We start from the raw sequence: 19,722 nt of genomic DNA on the forward strand, positions 1-19,722 counted from the left end.
CACCACATCAAAGAGGAGCCTCCCCACATCCTCACTTTAAACTGTTCCTGCTCTAGTCTCCTCCACTGCCTGGAGCCACTCTTGAATCCTCTCTTTCCCCCACCGTCCTTCCCTGAACTCATCTCAGTTTGCCCGCAACTTCTGTTGACCTTACTTCTAAAAGATCCCAAATCTGTGATTTCTCCACCTTCATCTCCCTCCCACCCCACTGGTCCCAATTCCCCTACACTTTCTCCATCTAGGTTGCCTGACATCCCTGCCGCACTCCTCGCCTACAGTCCATTCTGCACAGAGCAACAGAGAAGAATCCCAACCCCGGCTCTGCCTGCAAGCTGCGGCTTTAGCTCATCTCTCCAGCCTTCTTCCTTACCATGCTGCCTCCTTGCACTCCAGCCTGCTTGCCTTCTCTCTGTCCTTCAGAGACTGAGCACATTCCTGTCTTGAGGCCTGTGCACTAGCTGTCCCCTTCCTTGCCCAGGAATGCTCCCCCCCTGCTCTTCTCCTGGCTGACTCCTTCCCATCACTCCTGGAGAGGTCTTCCCTGGACATTCCTCTAAAGTAGGCCCAGTCTCTTCATCCCATCAATCTGTTTCATTTTCCATAATGGGTCCCAACATGGCTTGACATTTATTTACGGTTGGTCTCTCCAGGCTGGAATGTAAGGGTTCCATGGAAGTTTCTGTTTGTTGGTCATGTTTACCATGCTTGTCGAATGGCACCTAGCATGTGGGAGGTGCCTAAGAATTATCTGTCGAATTTATAGACAAATGAGATGAAATGATTCAAATAAAGCAGTTAACCCAGTGCCTGCAACTTAGCTCAGTGACCAGAAGTTAGTGCTTATTATATTTTTTTAAGATGAAGGGAAAAAACAAGAGGAACTTATAATATTATGGATGGAGAAGGGAAGGAAATTAGCAAAACTGCTCCTTATCTTGGCCCCGTAATTATTCCTGTTGAGGAGAGAAAAATATCACCATCTCCAGCCATGGCTAGGTTACAGGGTGGTGGTGTGATTTCCCTCCTGGATGAAGAAAGGAGGCTGAAGAAGGAGTCTCTGCAAAGCAGGAGAATAAGCCAAAGAAGCTGAAATTGCTCAGAACAAGCCTGCTTCCCCCAGCCTGTGTTGGTGGTACTGGAGAATCAAGGACTTGGAGTGGAGTCCCAGGTGGAAAGGGGCATCCCATGCAGGAGGCAAGGAACCGAGCAATGACAAGTCATCAGCAGGACAGAGATCTAGAGATAATAACAAAACAAAGCAATAACATACTAATGCATTAAGACCCTCTGGGTGACTTGCTCTGCTTGGGATGGGTAGACTTCTTTTTAAAAAAAATTTTAAAATTTTATAGATCTTAAAGGATGTGATCACAGCCGACCGGGGGATCCGCAACATATTGGCAGATGATACTTGGGTTGGTCCCTCTGTCTTTTTAAAACAGATCTGTCCTCCTTCACTGTGGGACCAGGAGCCCTGAATACCGAGTGGATTCTGTTGCCCTTGGATTCTAGGTCTGGAACGGAGCCTGGTGCCCAGGAGGTGGTCAATAAGCCGGTACGGAGTTCGTGATAACCATAGCTGAATTTTTTTTTTAAAGATTTTATTTATTTATTTGACAGAGAGAAATCACAAGTAGGCAGAGAGGCAGGCAGAGAGAGAGGAGGAAGCAGGCTCCCTGCTGAGCAGAAAGCCCGACGCGGGGCTCGAACCCAGGACCTGGGATCATGACCTGAGCTGAAGGCAGCGGCCCAACCCACTGAGCCACCCAGGCGCCCCCAACCACAGCTGAATTTATGAAGCCCTTGCCACGTATGTGCCAGTCAGTCTTCCAAGTGCTTTACACGCATCAACCTTTTAATCTCACAGCAGGCAGCATGGTTCATTTGACAGAGAAGGAATAGAGCGATTCAGTGGCTTGGGTCACCCTGCTCATGGGGGGCAGAGCTGCCTTGGAGCCCAGGAAACCTCACTCTCATTTCTTTCTCAGTGTTGGCAACATTCTGGGTTTTGTCCTTTGGATTTTGCTTTTCCAGTCATTTGATGGTATCAAATAAATGCTACTTTTCTACTCCCTCCTCCCCTCCTTGATCCTGCTCATTTGGAGGCTTTATGACTGTAAGATAGGATAAAATAATAAAGTCAAAGAGCCCCAAATATCAGCTCATGGTGAGAATTTCAGAAGGCTTAGGATGTCAAAGCAAAAACCTTAGATATCTTACACATACAGTTAAACTATCCCCGGAGGTGGGTGTCTGTGTGTCATATATGAAATGTGGCTTCACGGATGGTCTTGTGCAGTTTTCCAAAGGAGAGAAATGAAGTTATGTCACTCAAAACTGAACATGACAGCACGAAGAACATAAGGAACTCCAAGACTAAAGCCGATTTATTCAATAGGAACTGAAATGGTCTTAAGGGTCTCCTAATTTTTTTAAAGAACTGGAGTTCAAACACTAGAGACCATTTACTGGAGCCTATTCATTGCACGGTCAAGTCAGATCCAGGGAAATGAAGGGATCAGTGGAGCTGAAGCTCTGGTCCTATTCCCTGATGTCTTGTCCTGGGAGTTTCCCCCTACATGCACCCGGAGCTGCCCTTCCTCAGGTTGTCGGTCCGCCTTGGACCTGCTACAGCTCTGGGCTCTACTCTGCTGCGCATGCGTGTCAGGGGCTGGCCTTCCCACAACAGGAAATGCCAGGACTTCAATCTGCTCCTCCAAGCCCGCCGTGTAATCCCCTGACCCGAGCTTGCCTGCCAAACTCAAACAACAACAGCAAAGACAACACAAAGGCCCAGGGTTTGATGGACAGGAGAGTCAGAATTTCCCTGCAGTTACCATGGCTTTGTTTATACATTCTAGAGACGGGAGGTTTTTGCAATCTTCAGAAGGGAAGGGACTCTTTGATGTGTCTTTTCATTTGGCCCAAAACTGATGGAGTAAAATCACAGTCCCCAGCAATGCCACCAAGAACACAGGCAGCACTTGAAGCGAATTTCTAGTTCGAATTAAGTAGAAAGTCTCTCTTGGGGAGCCCCCATCACACTGATCTTCAAGGACGTGGGGGGTGGGGATGTTGAGGAAGAACTCCCTGGACACAGATCCTCTGCGATTATTAAAGGACAGACTGGAGAAGCCACATCGCTCTGCATGAGCAAAGTAGTGGGGAATGGGGGGCTTGTGGGCAGTCAGCAGGGGATGGTGGCTGTGAGAATGGAGAAACGAGCTGCCAGCAGACTGCCTGGGCCCCCCTGAGAAGAGGGCCTCAGGCACCTCCCAGGAGCAGGAATGACAAGGATGGTGGCCTGTGCTGGAACTCACCCCTGTCCTTTGAAACCTTTTCAAGTCCCTATGCAGATGGTCTTGTGCTCGAGATGCCTTAAGTTTGGGTGGGGGGAAGTGGGGTCGTGGAGCGTAGGAATCAGGTTTGCAAGATGGTGCCTGGCAGATGAAGAAGATGAGATACGGCTGGAGCAAGAAAGAGGAGTCAGTGGTGTCTGGAGAAACCGCAGAGATTAGGGAGGGATGCTTGTTTCCCATCAGGGGAAGTTATGTTTAAATCTTAAAGGATGTGGTGGCCCCAGACATCTAGTTGGCTGATGCGTGGGTAAAATGAGTGGCAGCATGTTACTCAGATGGCAGATATCCCTTCTGAGCCTCAGGTCCTCAGGCAGCCTTGCTCCAGGGAGAGAGAGAGCTCCAGAACCCCGAGCCTGAAACATGTAAGCTCAGTTTGCCCATAACTGGGTTAGTCCCGTGCCGCCCTCAGACACTGAATTTCGCCATCTTCTAATCATGCCAGGCTTCTGGACAACTCCACGCTTTAACATTCTTGGCTCCGTGTGTTCAGAACATCCTTCTTCTACTGCTTCTACATCTCTTTTAGGATATGGCTGGAATATGGGCTATTCTGTGAAGAACTCCCTGATCCCCCACAGAATTCAAGGCTCTATCCTGGGCCAGATTAGGCTGCTCATCCCCAAGTCACTGTGCTGCAGGCAACACCTGCAACTATCTACGCAAAGGGGAACGTACCCGAAGCAGAATAGAGCCCAAGGTAACAGTTCCATGTGACAGTTCATTGAAGGGTAACCCATCTTCCACCCTGAGGACAAGCCCATCTAGCCACAAACAAGGGCCCTTTGTCTATTCCTTCATTTACTCACTCCAGCAACTGGAGCTGAGCTCCCACAGCTTGCCAGCACAGTGTTATATTTTGAGAAAAATAAAGAGTGTGAAAAGAATAAATCTGCCACCAAGATCATCTACATTTATAGAAGAGTATGTTTTGTGAGGGTGACGACATGAGTAAAGGACCAAGGCCACTAAAACTCCCAGGCACATGAGGCTCTGGAGGGCAGAACCCAGGGCAGAACTGGCTGTCCTGTCTCATCCGAGGTCTTTGGGGATAAGCCAGAGAGGTCACCCTCAAGGTCAGCCTTGGAGATGAATTCCTAGGAGTGAACTGGCAAGTCAGAAAAATCCAACAACACTTCTCTTTGTAAATACCAAAAATCCCAGCTGACCAAAGATTTCCCCATTCTGAGTTGCATTTCACATGTCAGGAGCCCATATCATATCTGTTTACATGCAAACACAATGATTAAGGACAGCACCATGATTGTCCTGTATTCTTCAATGAAGAATAGTGTATTTCCTTTTTTAGTATCAATGTTCCTTTTTTAAACGGTTGAAATAGAGAATACTGAATTCTGGGCCTGTTCTAACACTAATGCTTGAAGTGTGTGTGTGTGTGTGTGTGTGTGTGTGTGTGCATGTGATAGTGTGTTTGGAATGTCCACTGAAAAGAAGATGCCTGACGGTCGTTTGGCTCTTTACCCTTCCAGAGTAGGGGGCAACTCTGACTTTCCTTGGAGACATAGCTGTGAAGTGGTTCAACTTGTCTGGTCCTAGACAAGTTATATGATTTTCCCATAACTCGGTTTTCCTATTTTAAAAAAGTTCTTGCCACAGAGAAATTGTTAGGATGAGTGAGCATGATAATGAACCTGGAAATAAGTTCATTATTCAAAGCCAGGTGCTTATAGTTAATTGTATGCCCACCCATGTCAGTGCCTTTAGCATGCAGCTCTCTTCCTCCCAAAGAAACCCAGTCACAAAATCCATGGCAGGTGACTTAGAACTAAACCATCAGATGAAGTACATTACTGGATCCCCCCTTAAACTGCCGTTCATTTGGAGAAGCTAGAGGCTTTGTGAGGAACCCTCACTCTTCTGCCAATTAGAAAAGACTCTCAACCCAGAAAATACCCCTCTTCATTGTTGAAATTGAGCTTTCTTGCTTTTACCGAGGTCTCGAGAAAAGTAATTTTTCTTTGTCTTCTCTTTATACAGAAGGATCACTGTTGGTTGCTGGAATCTCAAAAAGTCATGCTTTTTTATATTATGTATTTCAATATTCCTTATTGAAAAGGACCACTGAGAGCTCATTATAAAGTTGTGTTCATTCTAAGTTTAGCTATTTACATAGTACATATGTCTCCCTTAGGATATGATGCTTATAGAACTGACGAAAGTTTGGATAATTAATGTTGAACTTGTTCACATATATGGCAGAGCGTTTGACTTTATAGAGCCATTAATTGAGTGTTAGACAATGTGTTAAGTTCTTTGGGGATAAGTCCAAGATTCGTGTGATATAGGTCCTGACCTTCAAGTAGCTAATGATCTTAAACACTGATGCAAAAGAAAAGGTCAGTAAAATAACCCTGTAAGGAGGAGAAGGGAGAAATGAAAAATTAGTCCTGATGGGAGGAATTCCAGTGTGTTTTGTGGAGATAGTAGCATATGAGCTGTGGGACTGGTGGGACTTGAATGCAAGAAACTGGAGTGGAGAAGGTTCTAGAAGTCTAGATTCAGACTGTGATTGTCAGGGCACTGTGTAAGACCCTTTGTAGGGCTAAATTACATTATCTGTTCCTGTGGGATTTCTTTATTTTTTTCTCTGCTGAAACATTAGGAAGGAGATTCGGGCTGCTTAACTCATGAGGCCAAGGAATTATGAAGACCAACATACATGCTGAGTGAGCAGCGCAGCCTGTAGCCTGCCCCAGCCAGCCTGGAAATTCCTTCAGGTCCAACAGAGACCCCTAGATCTCAAGGATCCCAAGGTTGTCCTTCTCTTTCAGAAATCCAGTCGGCCTTCTTCAGTTGGAAGTATGACTTCTCTGGAAATAGTGTATGAAACTAGGTGGTGGTGGGTAAATCACTCCCCATAGTCTGGTACCTAAGTACCCTGCTGTATTTTGACCACAGTGGCTGCCAGGTCAGCTTCCAAAGGCAAATGCAGAGTCAGCACCAGAAGAAAGGGCAACAGTTCCTCTAACTGAACATAATGAAGGGAGGGAACATTCTTCACCCCAGGGCAAACAGAGCAACTTCTTCAAGCGAAAGATTCTTGCCCTATTTTCCTTTGGGAGTATGAGACAGCTGCACACAAGGGAAACCCAGCCAAACTGGAACCCGTGGAACTCGCCACGGTGCTTTCTCTTCAAGGATTAAGAAAAGGCTTTTGTGGATGTAAAGAGGGTTTTTTTCCTTCCTCCTTTTTGCAAAGCAATGTAATTTCCTCCCTTGATTTCTGGGCAGAAAGTCTGCATTCCAACAATATGTGCTTTAATTGATTGCAGCTATTAAATCCCTTGGCTTATGAGCATATGGTTCAGGGTATAACAGACCCATGGAATGTTAAATTCAATCATTCTTCTCTCCGTGTGCAGGAAACTTGACAAAGGCATTGGGAAGACGAAGGGTGAGGGGACTATGCTTAGTTTGGATACAATAGACTTACGGGGTTGAGGGCAATGAACTTGAATCTTCGCCCCTCTATCTTTTGACTCCACTAAATTTTCAGACCTGTACGCTGGCTTCTAAATTGGTTAGTGATGCATCCAAGGAGGCCTGTTGCTTTGGGCGTGATTAGAGGATTAGGAAAGCTCCTGGCCAGACGCCCCTGCCCAGGGATGCTCCTTTTCATGGATAGCCTTTAATGCCTCCCCCAGATTTTACCCCAGGCAGGCCATGCTTGCACCAGAACTGCCTACTGACCAATTTATGGAGGAATCTAAGATGTCTTCTCTTCCTTTAAATGACGAGGATTTGAGAGCAAGGTCAGGATATTAGCATATCCATTCCCAACCCTCACATATTTGTATCACTGCCTGGCAAATCTTTAGGTGACATTATTTTCAATGAAAGCAAAATGGAATCATCAGGCTGTTCCTAGAATCACTGTTGGGAGAATGTAACAAATTTGCCCTGATCTACATACAGGAAGCATATCTCTCTGCAGGGAAGAGAGAAACCCACAGGGTCTGTGTCAGAGGAGAAAATTGTACAGATAAAAGTATGTTTGCATTTCAGATTTTATCTTTGCAGGGAGAAAACCCTCCCAAACCATTCTGTCTGTGCGGGCCAGTTCCGTTCAGTTCCTATTCGTCCTCGATTTGCCGTCCTCGATTTGCAAAGGATCCAAGACTTCCTCCCCACTCTCTGGGCCTGATTTAGCTCTACTTTGCAGGGGCCTGAGTCCCAGGCCAGCCCAGCCAGCTCTCTGTCCCACCTTACTACCCTCTCCATCTGGTTGCTCCCTGCTCTGGTCACTTACCTCACTCTCTTCCGCAGGGGGTGGAGGGACCTCCTTGATAATCTGAAAAGGATTAAAAAAAAAAAAAGTCAGTGGAACTCTTGGTAGTATGGCCATAATTACCACCGTGATGGGCTGATGTAAGAAAGGTTGGGTCAATGCCATGATTTTGACCCAGAGATTAGGGCCCCGACTGAAGGGGTACAAAGATTTACATTACAATATTCTAAGATTATATTCTGCAACATCCCTCTCATCAGGGCTGAAAGAAGAGAGATGTGTGGACACTCTGGGCAGGGAAAGCAATCCGGAACCCCTTCTAGCCAATGAGAGGATAACTGACACATGAGAGGATAACTGACACATGGGAGGAGGACAGTTGAGGGACAGTGAGCAGCTCCTCCTCCTGCTTGTCCCCAGCTTGCACGCCTCATGTGTAAAAGGAATGCCCTTGCAGTTAATGAGATTTAGAGTCTTTTATAAAGCATCTTGGCCATTACCTACTGTGACTGACCCTACCATGTTCCTTGGAGGCTCCCTCCTCTCACCCCAAGCTTATTAGAATTTTGGGTCCCCTACATGCAGTATTTTCCTTAGAGAATTCTGCTAAATACAAAAGTCATTTTATATATATATATCTCTTGATGTCCTGGACTGGCCTGGGCCACTTTGAGCTTGGGAGCTCAGATCCTGCCCACAGGACCAACAGATGCTTACTCTTCCAATTGGGGTGCTCACCTGGCTGCTGACCTGGAGGCCTACTAGGCATCAAGGTCTTCCTCATCTCTCCCTCTTGAGCACATGTCTCCTTTGATTGGATGACTTGGGGGCCTCATCGGGGTTCTGACCTCACTGCTGTCGCCCACACTACCATTATCTGTAAGATCATCTCTCTGTGTTGAGACATGCTACCGACTTGAGGTTGTATTAACACCGGCCAGGGAACAGAGACTCCAGCCAGCTAAAAGGATGTATTCAATTAATTAAGAGGCAGAGGTTAAGGCCTCTGGGGCTTTCAAGCTGTCATTTCATCTGCCCCCACTTCCTGGCCACTGTGGGAAGCCTGCTGAAGGTCTTTGGGAAGCATAAAGCCATGATTTTGCTCACCCACTCAACACTGGCTCTGAATTCCTTAAGGAAATCTCTGGGGAAGGCCACTGCTGTCCAATGCTGACTTCCCATCATCCCAGAGGTGGGGATGATTTTAAAACAGGAAATGGCCAGAAACTGGAGGGAGAGGTCAGGAGTTGGGGACAGTAATCTGGTAGGCAGCTTTTCTCTTAAGGCGGGGTTGGGAGGGAAGTGAGAGGGAGAGCAGAATATCGAGGAAACAGACAGATGTTGGCAGAGGTGCTAAGGGCAGTGTGCACGGCAAGGATGCTGGATATACAGAGGTTCCATGCAAAACAACTGGGCTCTTGTCTTCGCAGTGCTGCTAGCTTCCTCCCTCAATGCATAGAAGCATAGCATCGTTGTCCAATGGGAACCCCAGACCAGCCTTTTTCTTATTGTGAAGATCTGACAAATTCTTGAACATCCCTGGGCTCCACTGTTCTAATCAGTTAAATGGGAGTCACATAACCTTGTAGAGTCGTGATGAGCAATAGTGTTTGTAGAACATCTGGTATAAAGTGGGTGTTCAATAAATGGTGCATGCTATTATTATTTATCTTTATTTAAAAAAAAAAGATTTTATTTATTTATTTGACACAGAGAGATAGATCACAAGTAGGCAGAGCAGCAGGCAGAGAGAGAACGGGAAGCAGGCTCCCTGCTGAGCAAAGAGCCCAATGACCTGAGCCAAAGGCAGAGGCTTAACCCACTGAGCCACCCAGGCGCCCCTATTATTTTTTTATTATTATTTTTATTATTCTCCTTTGTTTTTCTTTGTTTTCTCCTTTCTCTGTCTCTTTATTACCCCTTTAACAAAGGTTTCACTTAACCCCTTGCATATACTGATCTACTAATGATGATGTGTGGTGGTTTTCATAAAATGAGTAAGGCAGAGGGCTGGTGCTCAGTGGGCAGGGGCTTGACAGTGCCCAGGGACGTCAGGGTGGTCAACAGCAGGGTGTCTCACCACATATGTGTAGGCACGTGACATGAGCCAGGAAGTGCAGCACCAAGTGGTCTACCACTCAGACCAACCCAATGGTGGTTGCCATTCAGGGTCACTTCCTGAGTATTTACTGAATTCTACATCCAGCAATATCCCAAGGGGGACCCACAAGACAATGTCAAAATACACAGTGTATCAAGTATTCATCAAAGGTGGACTAATTTGTAAGCCAGGTTTCATGCTGACACACTGTAAATGGGCACCTGAACTTCTGGAAGAATGCCATCATGCTCAGGTAAATAGGAGGCACCTCTAGTCTGGCCTTCCTGGATGGGTGCCTGGTGGTACTGAGCAGGAATGACGAGGAAGTCTTCCTGTTGCTTCAAGCTCCGCCACCACCAGGGCTCCCCTGGGACAGCAGGAGAGTGTTTCAAAGAATGATCCAGACAGGCGACACTGAAGTCATTACATGATTATTCCAAGTCATGAAGCTAGACAAGCTGTCTGTGAATGAGCCAAATGCCTGTGCCAAGACCAGCACACGGGCCACCCAAAGGAATGCTCTGAGCCCAGGGACACGTGATCCTCTCCACCCCAACCCTCAGAGGGCCAGAGCCCAGGCCTAGGAGAGCAGTTGGGCAACATACTGCATCGTTCTCTAGCCTGTGGTACCACTGCAGCCTGGCAGCACAGAGGAGCCCCGGACCCACAGGATAAAATGCCAACTGCCCCACCTCCACAAGGCCTGCGTGATGTGCCCCACCTTCCCACCTCACCCCTCTTCACTCTTCCCAACACTTTGCGCACTTCAGCCTCTTGGTCACCTTCTTGCTCCTTCCATGCACCCTGCTGCTTCTCACTTGTAGCCTAAATGTTTTTTACTTCACCCCACTTTGTCCCTGTGCCTGCACATAACCAGGTTAACACGGACTCATCAACTCAGATAGATCACCAGTAAATACACCTGCCCTCGAAGTCGTCTCGACCTCACAGACAGGCAAGTTCCCCTTTATGGGATCTCACAGAACCCAGTGTCTTTTGTAGCACTTTAAATTATAATTAACAGATGAATTCAACAATTCTTTGCTTCCAACTAGTGTGACTAGAAAGCATTTATTTCTAACTAGAATGTAAACTTGAATCAGCGCTGAGCACTGCCAAGCACAGGCTTCACTTGGCCCACTTTCCTTCTTAGAAGTTTCTGGGAGATTCCTCTTGGTTGTGAGTGGGCTTGTCAGATCTTTCCCCATTAGGAGGGACAAAGAGAGGATGGTAAGGTTGAGGAACTCCTTAGTAAAATGTTTCAAAGGAGCATGCTCAATAAACATATTTATAAGATAACATAAAGGCACTGAATGGCAGTACTGGGGACAAATCTGGGGATATTTTTCATACTCCTCCTCCAGAGGCCAGCACCACTTCTCTACCTAGCATCTTTAGCTTGGATATTGTCAATGGGCAGAAGGTGGCCATTTGCTTCCTTGGAAGAACTCCCCTAGAGATCCTTCTGCATTGTTGGTTGGACTGGTGAGGTACAGGGGATAAGAAAAATGAAACAGGATGTGGACTTCTGCTGAGCAGGGAACCTGATGTGGGGCTTGATCCCAGGACTCTGGGATCATGACAGCTGAAAGCAGATGCCTAACCAACTGAGCCACCCAGATGCTCCTAGAATGTAGACTTTTGAATTTTATTCATGTTTCTTTCTTATCTGATAATTTCTTGAAGCTGTCTCTGCTGTGAATTGGGAGCAATGCCCCCTCTCCCATCTTATCAGTTTTAACCATGTTTGTTTAGATAAACATGAAATAGGGCCAGATTTGACAAAGACTGTTGTATGGATAAAATGAAAGAAAAGATCAAAAGATCAGGTAGAATCTTAATAAACTGAAGTCTTACTGGCAACTTTACAGTGAGTCAAAACAAATTACACCCCCCTGTTTTTTTTTTTTTTTTTGCGTACACCCCTTGATATGGCTATTGGAAATGGTAAGGATGAAGATGTGGAGACAGAGCTGGTGTGGCATGAACACGGTAGGAAGATCAAATACACCCAGGTCCTCTTTGATACCTGGGAACTTCACTCTGGCTTTATGAGTCAAGATCACCTGTTTAGGTCTCTGTAATGCTCTCTTTAAGAATTAATTTTATAGAATGTTGAGGTAAAATAAAGTACCTGCTGAGTTTATTTCGCTTGTGGGTTTTTTTTTTCCCTCTAGAAGTATTCAAGTTTTGCTCCTAATTTGTATGTTTTGTTCTTTGCCACTCTGTTTGCCCTTGCTAACTTCACTGCTACTGTTTTGCGTAGTGGAATGCAGAAGGCAATCTACCCAGTTTTTAACACAGGTACCTCTTCCTTTTCCCAGATGATAGCCACTCTGACTCACTAGATGTTCCATTTATTTATTTTTTGTTTTTATTTTTTATTTTATTTTTTAAAAAAGATTTTATTTATTTATTTGAAAGAGAGAGAATGAGAGAGAGAGAGCATGAGAAGGGGGAGGGTCAGAGGGAGAAGCAGACTCCCTGCCAAGCAGAGAGCCCGATGCGGGACTCGATCCCAGGACTCTAGGATCATGACCTGAGCTGAAGGCAATTGCTTAACCAACTGAGCCACCTAGGCGCCCGTTTATTTTTCTTTTTTAAAGATTTTATTTATTTATTTGAGAAAGAGTGAGAAGAGAGAGAGAGAGAGAAAGCACGAGCAAGGAGGAGGGGCCAAGGGAGTGGGAGAAGCAGACTCCCAGATGAGCATGGAGCCAGATGGACATGGGGCTTAATCCCAGGACCCCAAGATCATGACCTGAGCCAAAGGCAGATGCCTCCTCGGCTGAGGCACCCAGGCACCCCCTACTTTTTATTTTTAAAGACTTTATTTGAGAGAGAGAGAGAGTGAGAGAGAGCACAAGCACGGGGGAGCGGCAGAGGAAGAGAGAGAAGCAGACTCCTCACCGAGCAGGGATCCTGATGCAGGACTCGATCCCTGGATCATGACCCCAGCCGAAGGCAGACAATTAACCGACTGAGCCGCACAGGCACCTCTAGGTGTCCCGTTTCAAGCTGTGAGGCAGGTCAACATGGTGTGAGGAGCAGGAGGAGGCCAGGCCTGGCTATTTCCACCTGGTCGCCTGCTGTGTCCCCACCACCACCTCCTCACATTCCTCCTCCTTCTCTTTCCTGTCTCTGCTCCCTGTGACAGCAGCTGGCTATAGGCTAAGCTGTCCAGACTCATTTTAGACAGATGCTCATCTGAGGGCATGAGAAGTGGGACAAAACAGGGGACTCTTTTGGGTTCCCTGTCTCCATAAATCGTATTTAGGGACTCAGGATCCCTTTTGCATGAGCTGGATGAGAATCACCTCCTGCAACTCCTCCACACTGAGGGCACGGTTCTCGTGTTGCATAGGAGAAGCTTCCTTGACTTTGAACCCGTTGTGTTGTGCAGGCAAAGTTCAAGAGGACTGCTTTAGAATACTAGTCTGTTAAAAAATTCAGCACAGGTCCTCTAATTTGAATGATATCAGTTTTAAACTTCATGGAGTATCAGAGTGACCTGGAGGGCTTCTTAAAACACAGATTTCAGGGGCACCTGGGTGGCTCAGTGGTTAAGCCTCTGCCTTCAGCTCAGGTCATGATCTCAGGGTCCTGGGATCGAGTCCCACATTGGGCTCTCTGCTCTGCAGGGAGCCTGCTTCCTCCTCTCTCTCTCTCTCTGCTTGCCTGTCTGCCCACTTGTGATCTCTCTCTGTCAGATAAATAAAATCTTTAAAAAAAAAACAAAAAACAAAAAACCACAGATTTCAGGGCTGCACTTGGCAGTTTCTCATTAGTAAGTTTGGGGCGGGGGGGAGGGTGCCTTTGGATTTTTTTTTTTTTTCTCTTAAAGATTTTATTTATTTGAGAGAGAGAGAGAGAGAGAGAGTACACAGCACGGGGAGAGGCAGGCAGAGGGAGAGGGAGAAGCAGGTTCCCTGCTAAGCAGGGAGCCCAATGCAGGGCTCAATCCCAGGACCCTGCGATCATGACCTGAGGCAGATGCTTCACGACTGAGCCACCCAGGTGCCCCAGAATCTTTGCATTTCTAGTGAATTCTCAAATGTTGCTTCTGCTCCTGGTCCACGGACCACACTTTGAGAATTATGAGTTGGCTTATTTCTCACAATGCTATCTTCAACTAGATATGCAGGGGGCCACATTGTTGCTTCAGGTCAGACATTCCTGTTTTGAGCTGCTTATGGCTGATTAGAAACACTGGCTTTGAAAATGTCTCCATCTAAACATTATGGTGTCCCCTGCTTTATTGTCAGGAACTATGGGATCTCCATAGACCCTACATTGGCGTGTTGGGGAAGACAAGGAGCTGTTTCTGGAGAAGACTCTCAACTCCACTCGCAGGCACTCCCTGGCTTTTTCCAGTGAGCATTTGTGCTCATCTATGTGCAGAGCTAGCCATGCCTGCTCTCTTGGACCCAGTCTGAAGCAGTTCCAGCCACATAGTTCCCTGGGAGCTAGGGACACAGATCTTAGCTTACACGGTCTACACGATCTTAGCTTTCAGCAGTTAATGCACTGAATGGTGTTTGCATCTTTCTCAGCCCCTAGAAGATGGGCATCCTTGGCCAGCTTTTGTCTCGACAAGTAGCCCAGGGCTTGTTACTCAGTCACTATTTCTGGGAAGAATGGGCATGCATTCCTATGGAGGAAAATGTAAGGGAAGCTTTCCTCATTATTGTAAACTTCCTTGCCTCTCCTATAAGCACTTCGGTGATACAAGACTCAGGACTGCTCTCCTTTCTTTCAATTGTCCATATAGATGCTCCTTTAGTAGTTAACACGCTAAGAGTGCCAACTGCTGAGAGTCGGTTGTGACACTTAGATGCATTATGAGGTTCTCATTAGAGTCATAGGTTGGATTTATATTAATTACAGTACTTTGTTGGACACATTTATACTCCATTCTATCCCCTAACCCCAGCTTCCACATAAATTCACTCCAGTGTAGTTCAAGAATCCACTTTCTAAGCACTGTGTCCCAAACTAAATTTCTGATAAAGCTTCCCCCCAATTTTTAAAAAATATTTTATTTATTTATTTGACAGAGAGAGAGATCACAAGTAGGTGGAGAGGGAGTCAGAGAGAGAGGAGGAAGCAGGCTCCCTGCTGAGCAGAGAGCCCGATGCGGGCCTGGATCCCAGCACCCCGGGACCATGACCTGAGCCGAAGGCAGAGGCCTTAACCCACTGAGCCACCCAGGCGTGCTTCCCCAAAATTTGAAAGGGACATACAGTCCCTTTTGTTACACTACAGGTATGCAATATTTGAATTTGTTCATATGTGGTAGGTAAAATGGGCACAAAATCAGTAAACCATGAGATCATGTTACCTCAAAATTTGATTATTCATGAGGTAAAGGAGAAGGTAATATATATACATATTATATATATTAATTTTTTGTGAGGTAAAAAAATCACACAATATACCATTAAACTTTTTAAAGTGTGAGGGGATTATATTTGGTGCCACTGAGTAGCATCAGGTGAAGGTAAGGATGCTGCCCAGCCGCCATCAGTGACCTGGGAGGAAAAAACCCCCCACACACCATATCCGGTTTCTCACTTCTGTTCACCCTCATTCACTGTCTGTGTGTTTCGTGCTCCTGAGCCTCTAGTGCTTTCCTCATGAAAGCATTTACTACAGCATCTTCCACACAAACGTGTATCTCCTAGTCACAAGAGTCCAGACACCGAGTGAAGGAGGAGAGGCTTACACATGTGGAGGAGAAGCTTGTGAGGAGATGAGAGAAGATGAGGCATCAGACCAATGGGAGTAAAGGGGCCCACACTGAGCTTCATCAGAGGCCACATGGAAGAAGAACCGAAAGAAAGGAGAATGGAACTGAATGGGAGCCATCATTTGCTTTGAAGAGGATTAGAGGCATGTGCCACAGACTGAAGGAGAGGCTCTAATGTCACAAGCAGCTGAGTAGCACTTTTATGGCATTCAGTCTTAGAGCCACACAAACAGTCTTTTTTGTTATGAACAGAAGGACCTGGCAAAACAACAGAAGTTGGGTTCCTATTTTAAGCTGGTGCAGAAGGAATAACAAGACAATGAGTCACAGCCATCCACCTCTGGTATCGTGACACTTTGTCCTAAGAATGTCCTTCCTTCCATCCTGTCTCCGTCACTCCAAGCCACAGTGCTACATCACACTCACAGGCACCAGGAAGCTTCATGAGTCTGTTTTTACAAATCCAGGCAAAGTGGTATATTTACTGTAGCAAAATTTAAATTAGGCACTTACGATGCTTAAAATGGGAGTTTTTGAGTTTATTATTAATTTTTTTTAAAGTGGATTGTTTTACTAGACTGCACAGTTTTGAATGTTGTGCTCTGAACTCATGTTCCCCGTTAGTCCTGTTATTTTTGTGGGGCCAAAATTCCATAATGCAGTGGTATTTTTAGGAAATCATGTTTTAGGAGAAATGATAGTATTTGAAGAACTTTCTTTTCTTTTTTTATTTTGGAGAACTTTCAATGTACCTGCTACTTAACAACCATTGCTAACTTTGGAGAGAATGCAGAACTCCTGACTGGACCTGACTTCCTTATCTAATGTTCTGATCTCCATGCTTCCCATATGTACTAGAAAACCTCAAAGAATCTGAGTAATAACATTCCTTTGGTTTTCGGTAATTTTGGATTGTGAGCTCATGGGTACTTTACATTTACCTGAAGGAATCCTATCAGGACTGGGTTGAGGGCTCCACCTGCCAGAGAAGATCTGAGTTTCCTTCTGCAGATTCCTAAGTACTTCCAAACTGAACACTTTTCTTAGTGTGTGATTTACAGAACCACAAGTAAGATACATGAGAATTCTAAAACTTAGAGGTTATAGTTTTGAATTCTTAGGGACACACACACACACCAAACCCAAGGCCCATCCTTTTACACAAGTTCCCAGCTTTAAGCAGAAGACTCTATTCCAACTCCTATATAGGGGCCTATATAAGGCTATTTTTTTTTAAGATTTAATTTATTTGTCAGAGAGAAAGAGAGAGAGACAGAGAGAGAGAGAGAGAGAGAGCGAAAACGCACAAGCAGGGAAGCGGCAGGCAGAGGGAGAAACAGGCTCCAAGGAGCCTGATGCAGGACTTAATCCCAGACCCTGGGATCATGACCTGAGCTGAAGGCAGATGCTTAACCAACTGAGCCACCCAGCATCCCTATATGAGGCTATTAAAATAAATGTCTAGGTTATTGAGATCAGAAGATCTCTCGCCCCTCAGACTGCCACTGCTTTAGGGTCAGCCAACCATCTGATTTCCAGATCCTTCTTTATTTTGGCCCTGAAAATGTTCTCTATTTTCTTAATGAGCCTGGATATGTATTTGAAACAACTTTTATTAAATTTTTTTCTAGAAGTTTTTTCTCCCCCCTTTGTTTTGCTATGTGGTCCTCACTGTATCACCACCGAGAGCAATTTCTTTTTCACAAATGATTGCTCCTTGCATGCTCAGAGGGGTTGGCTCAAATAAATATTGTATTTAGATGGCTAAAGTTTTGGGGGGCCTTAGACTTAAAAAACTGCTTATCCTGAGACTTCTGGGTTGGTCTCTTAGCACTAACCCTTCCACTGCCTCCTGGCCTCATAGGTTCTGTGTGAGGAAAAGCCATCAGAACAGAGCTGTGTAGAGAAGAAATGCCAGTCGAGCTCTGAAAGCCATCTAACAAGGGCTTTAATATCTCAGGTAGAAGGGGACACTTGCTCTCATGCTTTAAATTCTAGACTAACTTGGGGCACCTGAGTGGCTCAGTGGGTTGGGCCTCTGCCTTCGGCTCGGGTCGTGATCTCAGCGTCCTGGGATCGAGCCCCGCATCGGGCTCTCTGCTCAGTGGGGAGCCTGCTTCCCTCTCTCTCTGCCTGCCTCTCTGCCTACCTGTGATCTGTCAAATAAATAAATAAAATCTTAAAAAAAAAATTCTAGACTAACTTTATCATAACTGTTTTTCTCATTAAAATTTAAAAAACCAAGGGAAACCGGGCAACTTGATGTGGAAGACATCCAGGAAGTATGAAATGTTGGCTAATGGCCGATAAGTGGATCTTTCTACTCCACGAACAACGTAAATGTCACGGAAACCTCACAGCTGACTGGAGTGGGTCAGTGCTGGCCAAGTACTGCCTGGATTGTCATTGGACACTGTAGTTTAGCAAAGGCTTTGGTGCCAAGGGGGTTGATCTAGAATGCAGTACAAGAAATTTTCATAGAAATGAGGTTAACTTTTTTCTTTTTCGCATTTGGGACTCAAATTTCAAATGTTTTTGGCCCTCCTAGTTCATCTCTCTTAAGATTCATGTCTCTAATTTGCCTTCGGGCAAACGCCCCAGTAACTACAATGAGAGTAGTGAGGGACAAGCATTTTCACATTAGTTGATCAGGCCTACGTGGCTCACATGGTATCTTTTTTTTTTTTTTTTTAAAGATTTTATTTATTTATTTGACAGAGAGAGATCACAAGTAGACAGAGAGGCAGGCAGAGAGAGAGAGAGAGGGAAGCAGGCTTCTTGCTGAGCAGAGAGCCCGATGTGGGACTCGATCCCAGGACCCTGAGATCATGACCTGAGCCGAAGGCAGTGGCTTAACCCACTGAGCCACCCAGGCGCCCCAACTCACATGGTATCTTAAAAGAATAGCTGTGCATATTCTCCAGGAGCTGTTATGCCACTGTCACTGCAAAACACTGTTAAGTGAAACAATGAAAAGAAATCCATGAATTCAGACCCCTCAGGCTTCGGGGAGGAGCGTCTGGTCTGCCTAGATTATGGGGAAGATGATTCCAGCCACAGGTAGTGTCTATGGGATCTGAGTAGGGCACACAGGGAACAAGGAAGGCTTGATGATGTTCACAGCATGTCACGCTAGTTGGCTTTGATGCAGCCTCTCAGCAGGCCAGGAAAGAGGCCACACCTCAGAGCTCAGGAATCTGCTCTTCCCACTGCTTGACTATGTTTTCCGAACAGTATTTGGTAGAAGACTCTTGTTTTTTTCAGGTGTCAGTACATTAATAGGTTTTCGGGGGCACCTAGGTGGCTCAGTTGGTTGAGCAACTGCCTTCAGCTCAGGTCATGATCCCAGAATCCAGGGATCGAGTCCCGCATCAGACTCCCAGCTCCACGGGGAGTCTGCTTCTCCCTCTGACCTTCTCCCCTCTCATGCTCTCTCTCAAATAAATAAATCTTAAAAAAAAATAATGGGTATTTAGAAGGGGTGTAGGGTGAGGAGGATGGGGATAGGCTAAGGAAAATTTCCAGGGTCAAAATAAGTTTGGACATGCATAACGCAAATTATCTTATAAACACTCTGAGAAGTCCTACAGTGAAGACAGTTATGGAATTTAATTTAGTTGTGTCTTTCAAACTTATTGTCTAAATACCCTGTTCTGAAGTATACCTACTTACATCTTGTAGGTACTACTGTTCTGTGGACATCGTTTGGAAATGCTGTCCCCTGATTACCTACATCATATAATCCTCAGGTTGTTTCGATGTGTAAACAGGTCTGAGAAACAGGGGCCAGGGAATCCCAAAAGGGAGGAGTAGATTCACTTACAGTAGGTAAGAATATAAAGAAGCAATTTTATTTTATTTTTATTTTTTTTAAAGATTTTATTTATTTATTTGACAGAGAGAGATCACAAGCAGGCAGAGAGGCAGGTAGAGAGAGAGGAGGAAGCAGGCTCCTGCTGAGCAGAGAGCCCGATGCGGGGCTCGATCCCAGGACCCTGAGATCATGACCTGAGCCGAAGGCAGCGGCTTAACCCACTGAGCCACCCAGGCGCCCCTAAAGAAGCAATTTTAGAGACACTATGGTTCCAATGTTTAAATTTTACAAGTGAGGAAATGAAGGTGAAGGGATTTGCCCGATCCTGTAAGTGAAGAGGAAGCTACCTACTGGAACCCGGTTGTCTTTAACGACAGCTCGCCTCTCCTCATTTCACCCAGCAGGCACGGGGATTGTGGTCTCTGGGTTATAAGGCAAGTGGCAAAGCCAGCC

General features: G+C 45.8%; 1 protein-coding gene across 2 annotated transcripts in view; it reads right to left on the minus strand.

Annotated features, from left to right (window-relative positions):
* ANTXR1 (ANTXR cell adhesion molecule 1) overlaps positions 1-19,722 on the minus strand; it is a 221,640-nt gene that overhangs the window by 58,940 nt on the left and 142,978 nt on the right. For both annotated transcript variants that reach the window (XM_047744854.1, XM_047744855.1), the window contains exon 14: positions 7,627-7,668. In XM_047744854.1, the coding sequence (XP_047600810.1) occupies positions 7,627-7,668 (42 nt within the window). The remainder of the gene's footprint in view (positions 1-7,626; positions 7,669-19,722) is intronic.

This window comes from Lutra lutra, chromosome 9, assembly GCF_902655055.1.
Source record: "Lutra lutra chromosome 9, mLutLut1.2, whole genome shotgun sequence".
Classification (NCBI taxonomy): domain Eukaryota; kingdom Metazoa; phylum Chordata; class Mammalia; order Carnivora; family Mustelidae; genus Lutra; species Lutra lutra.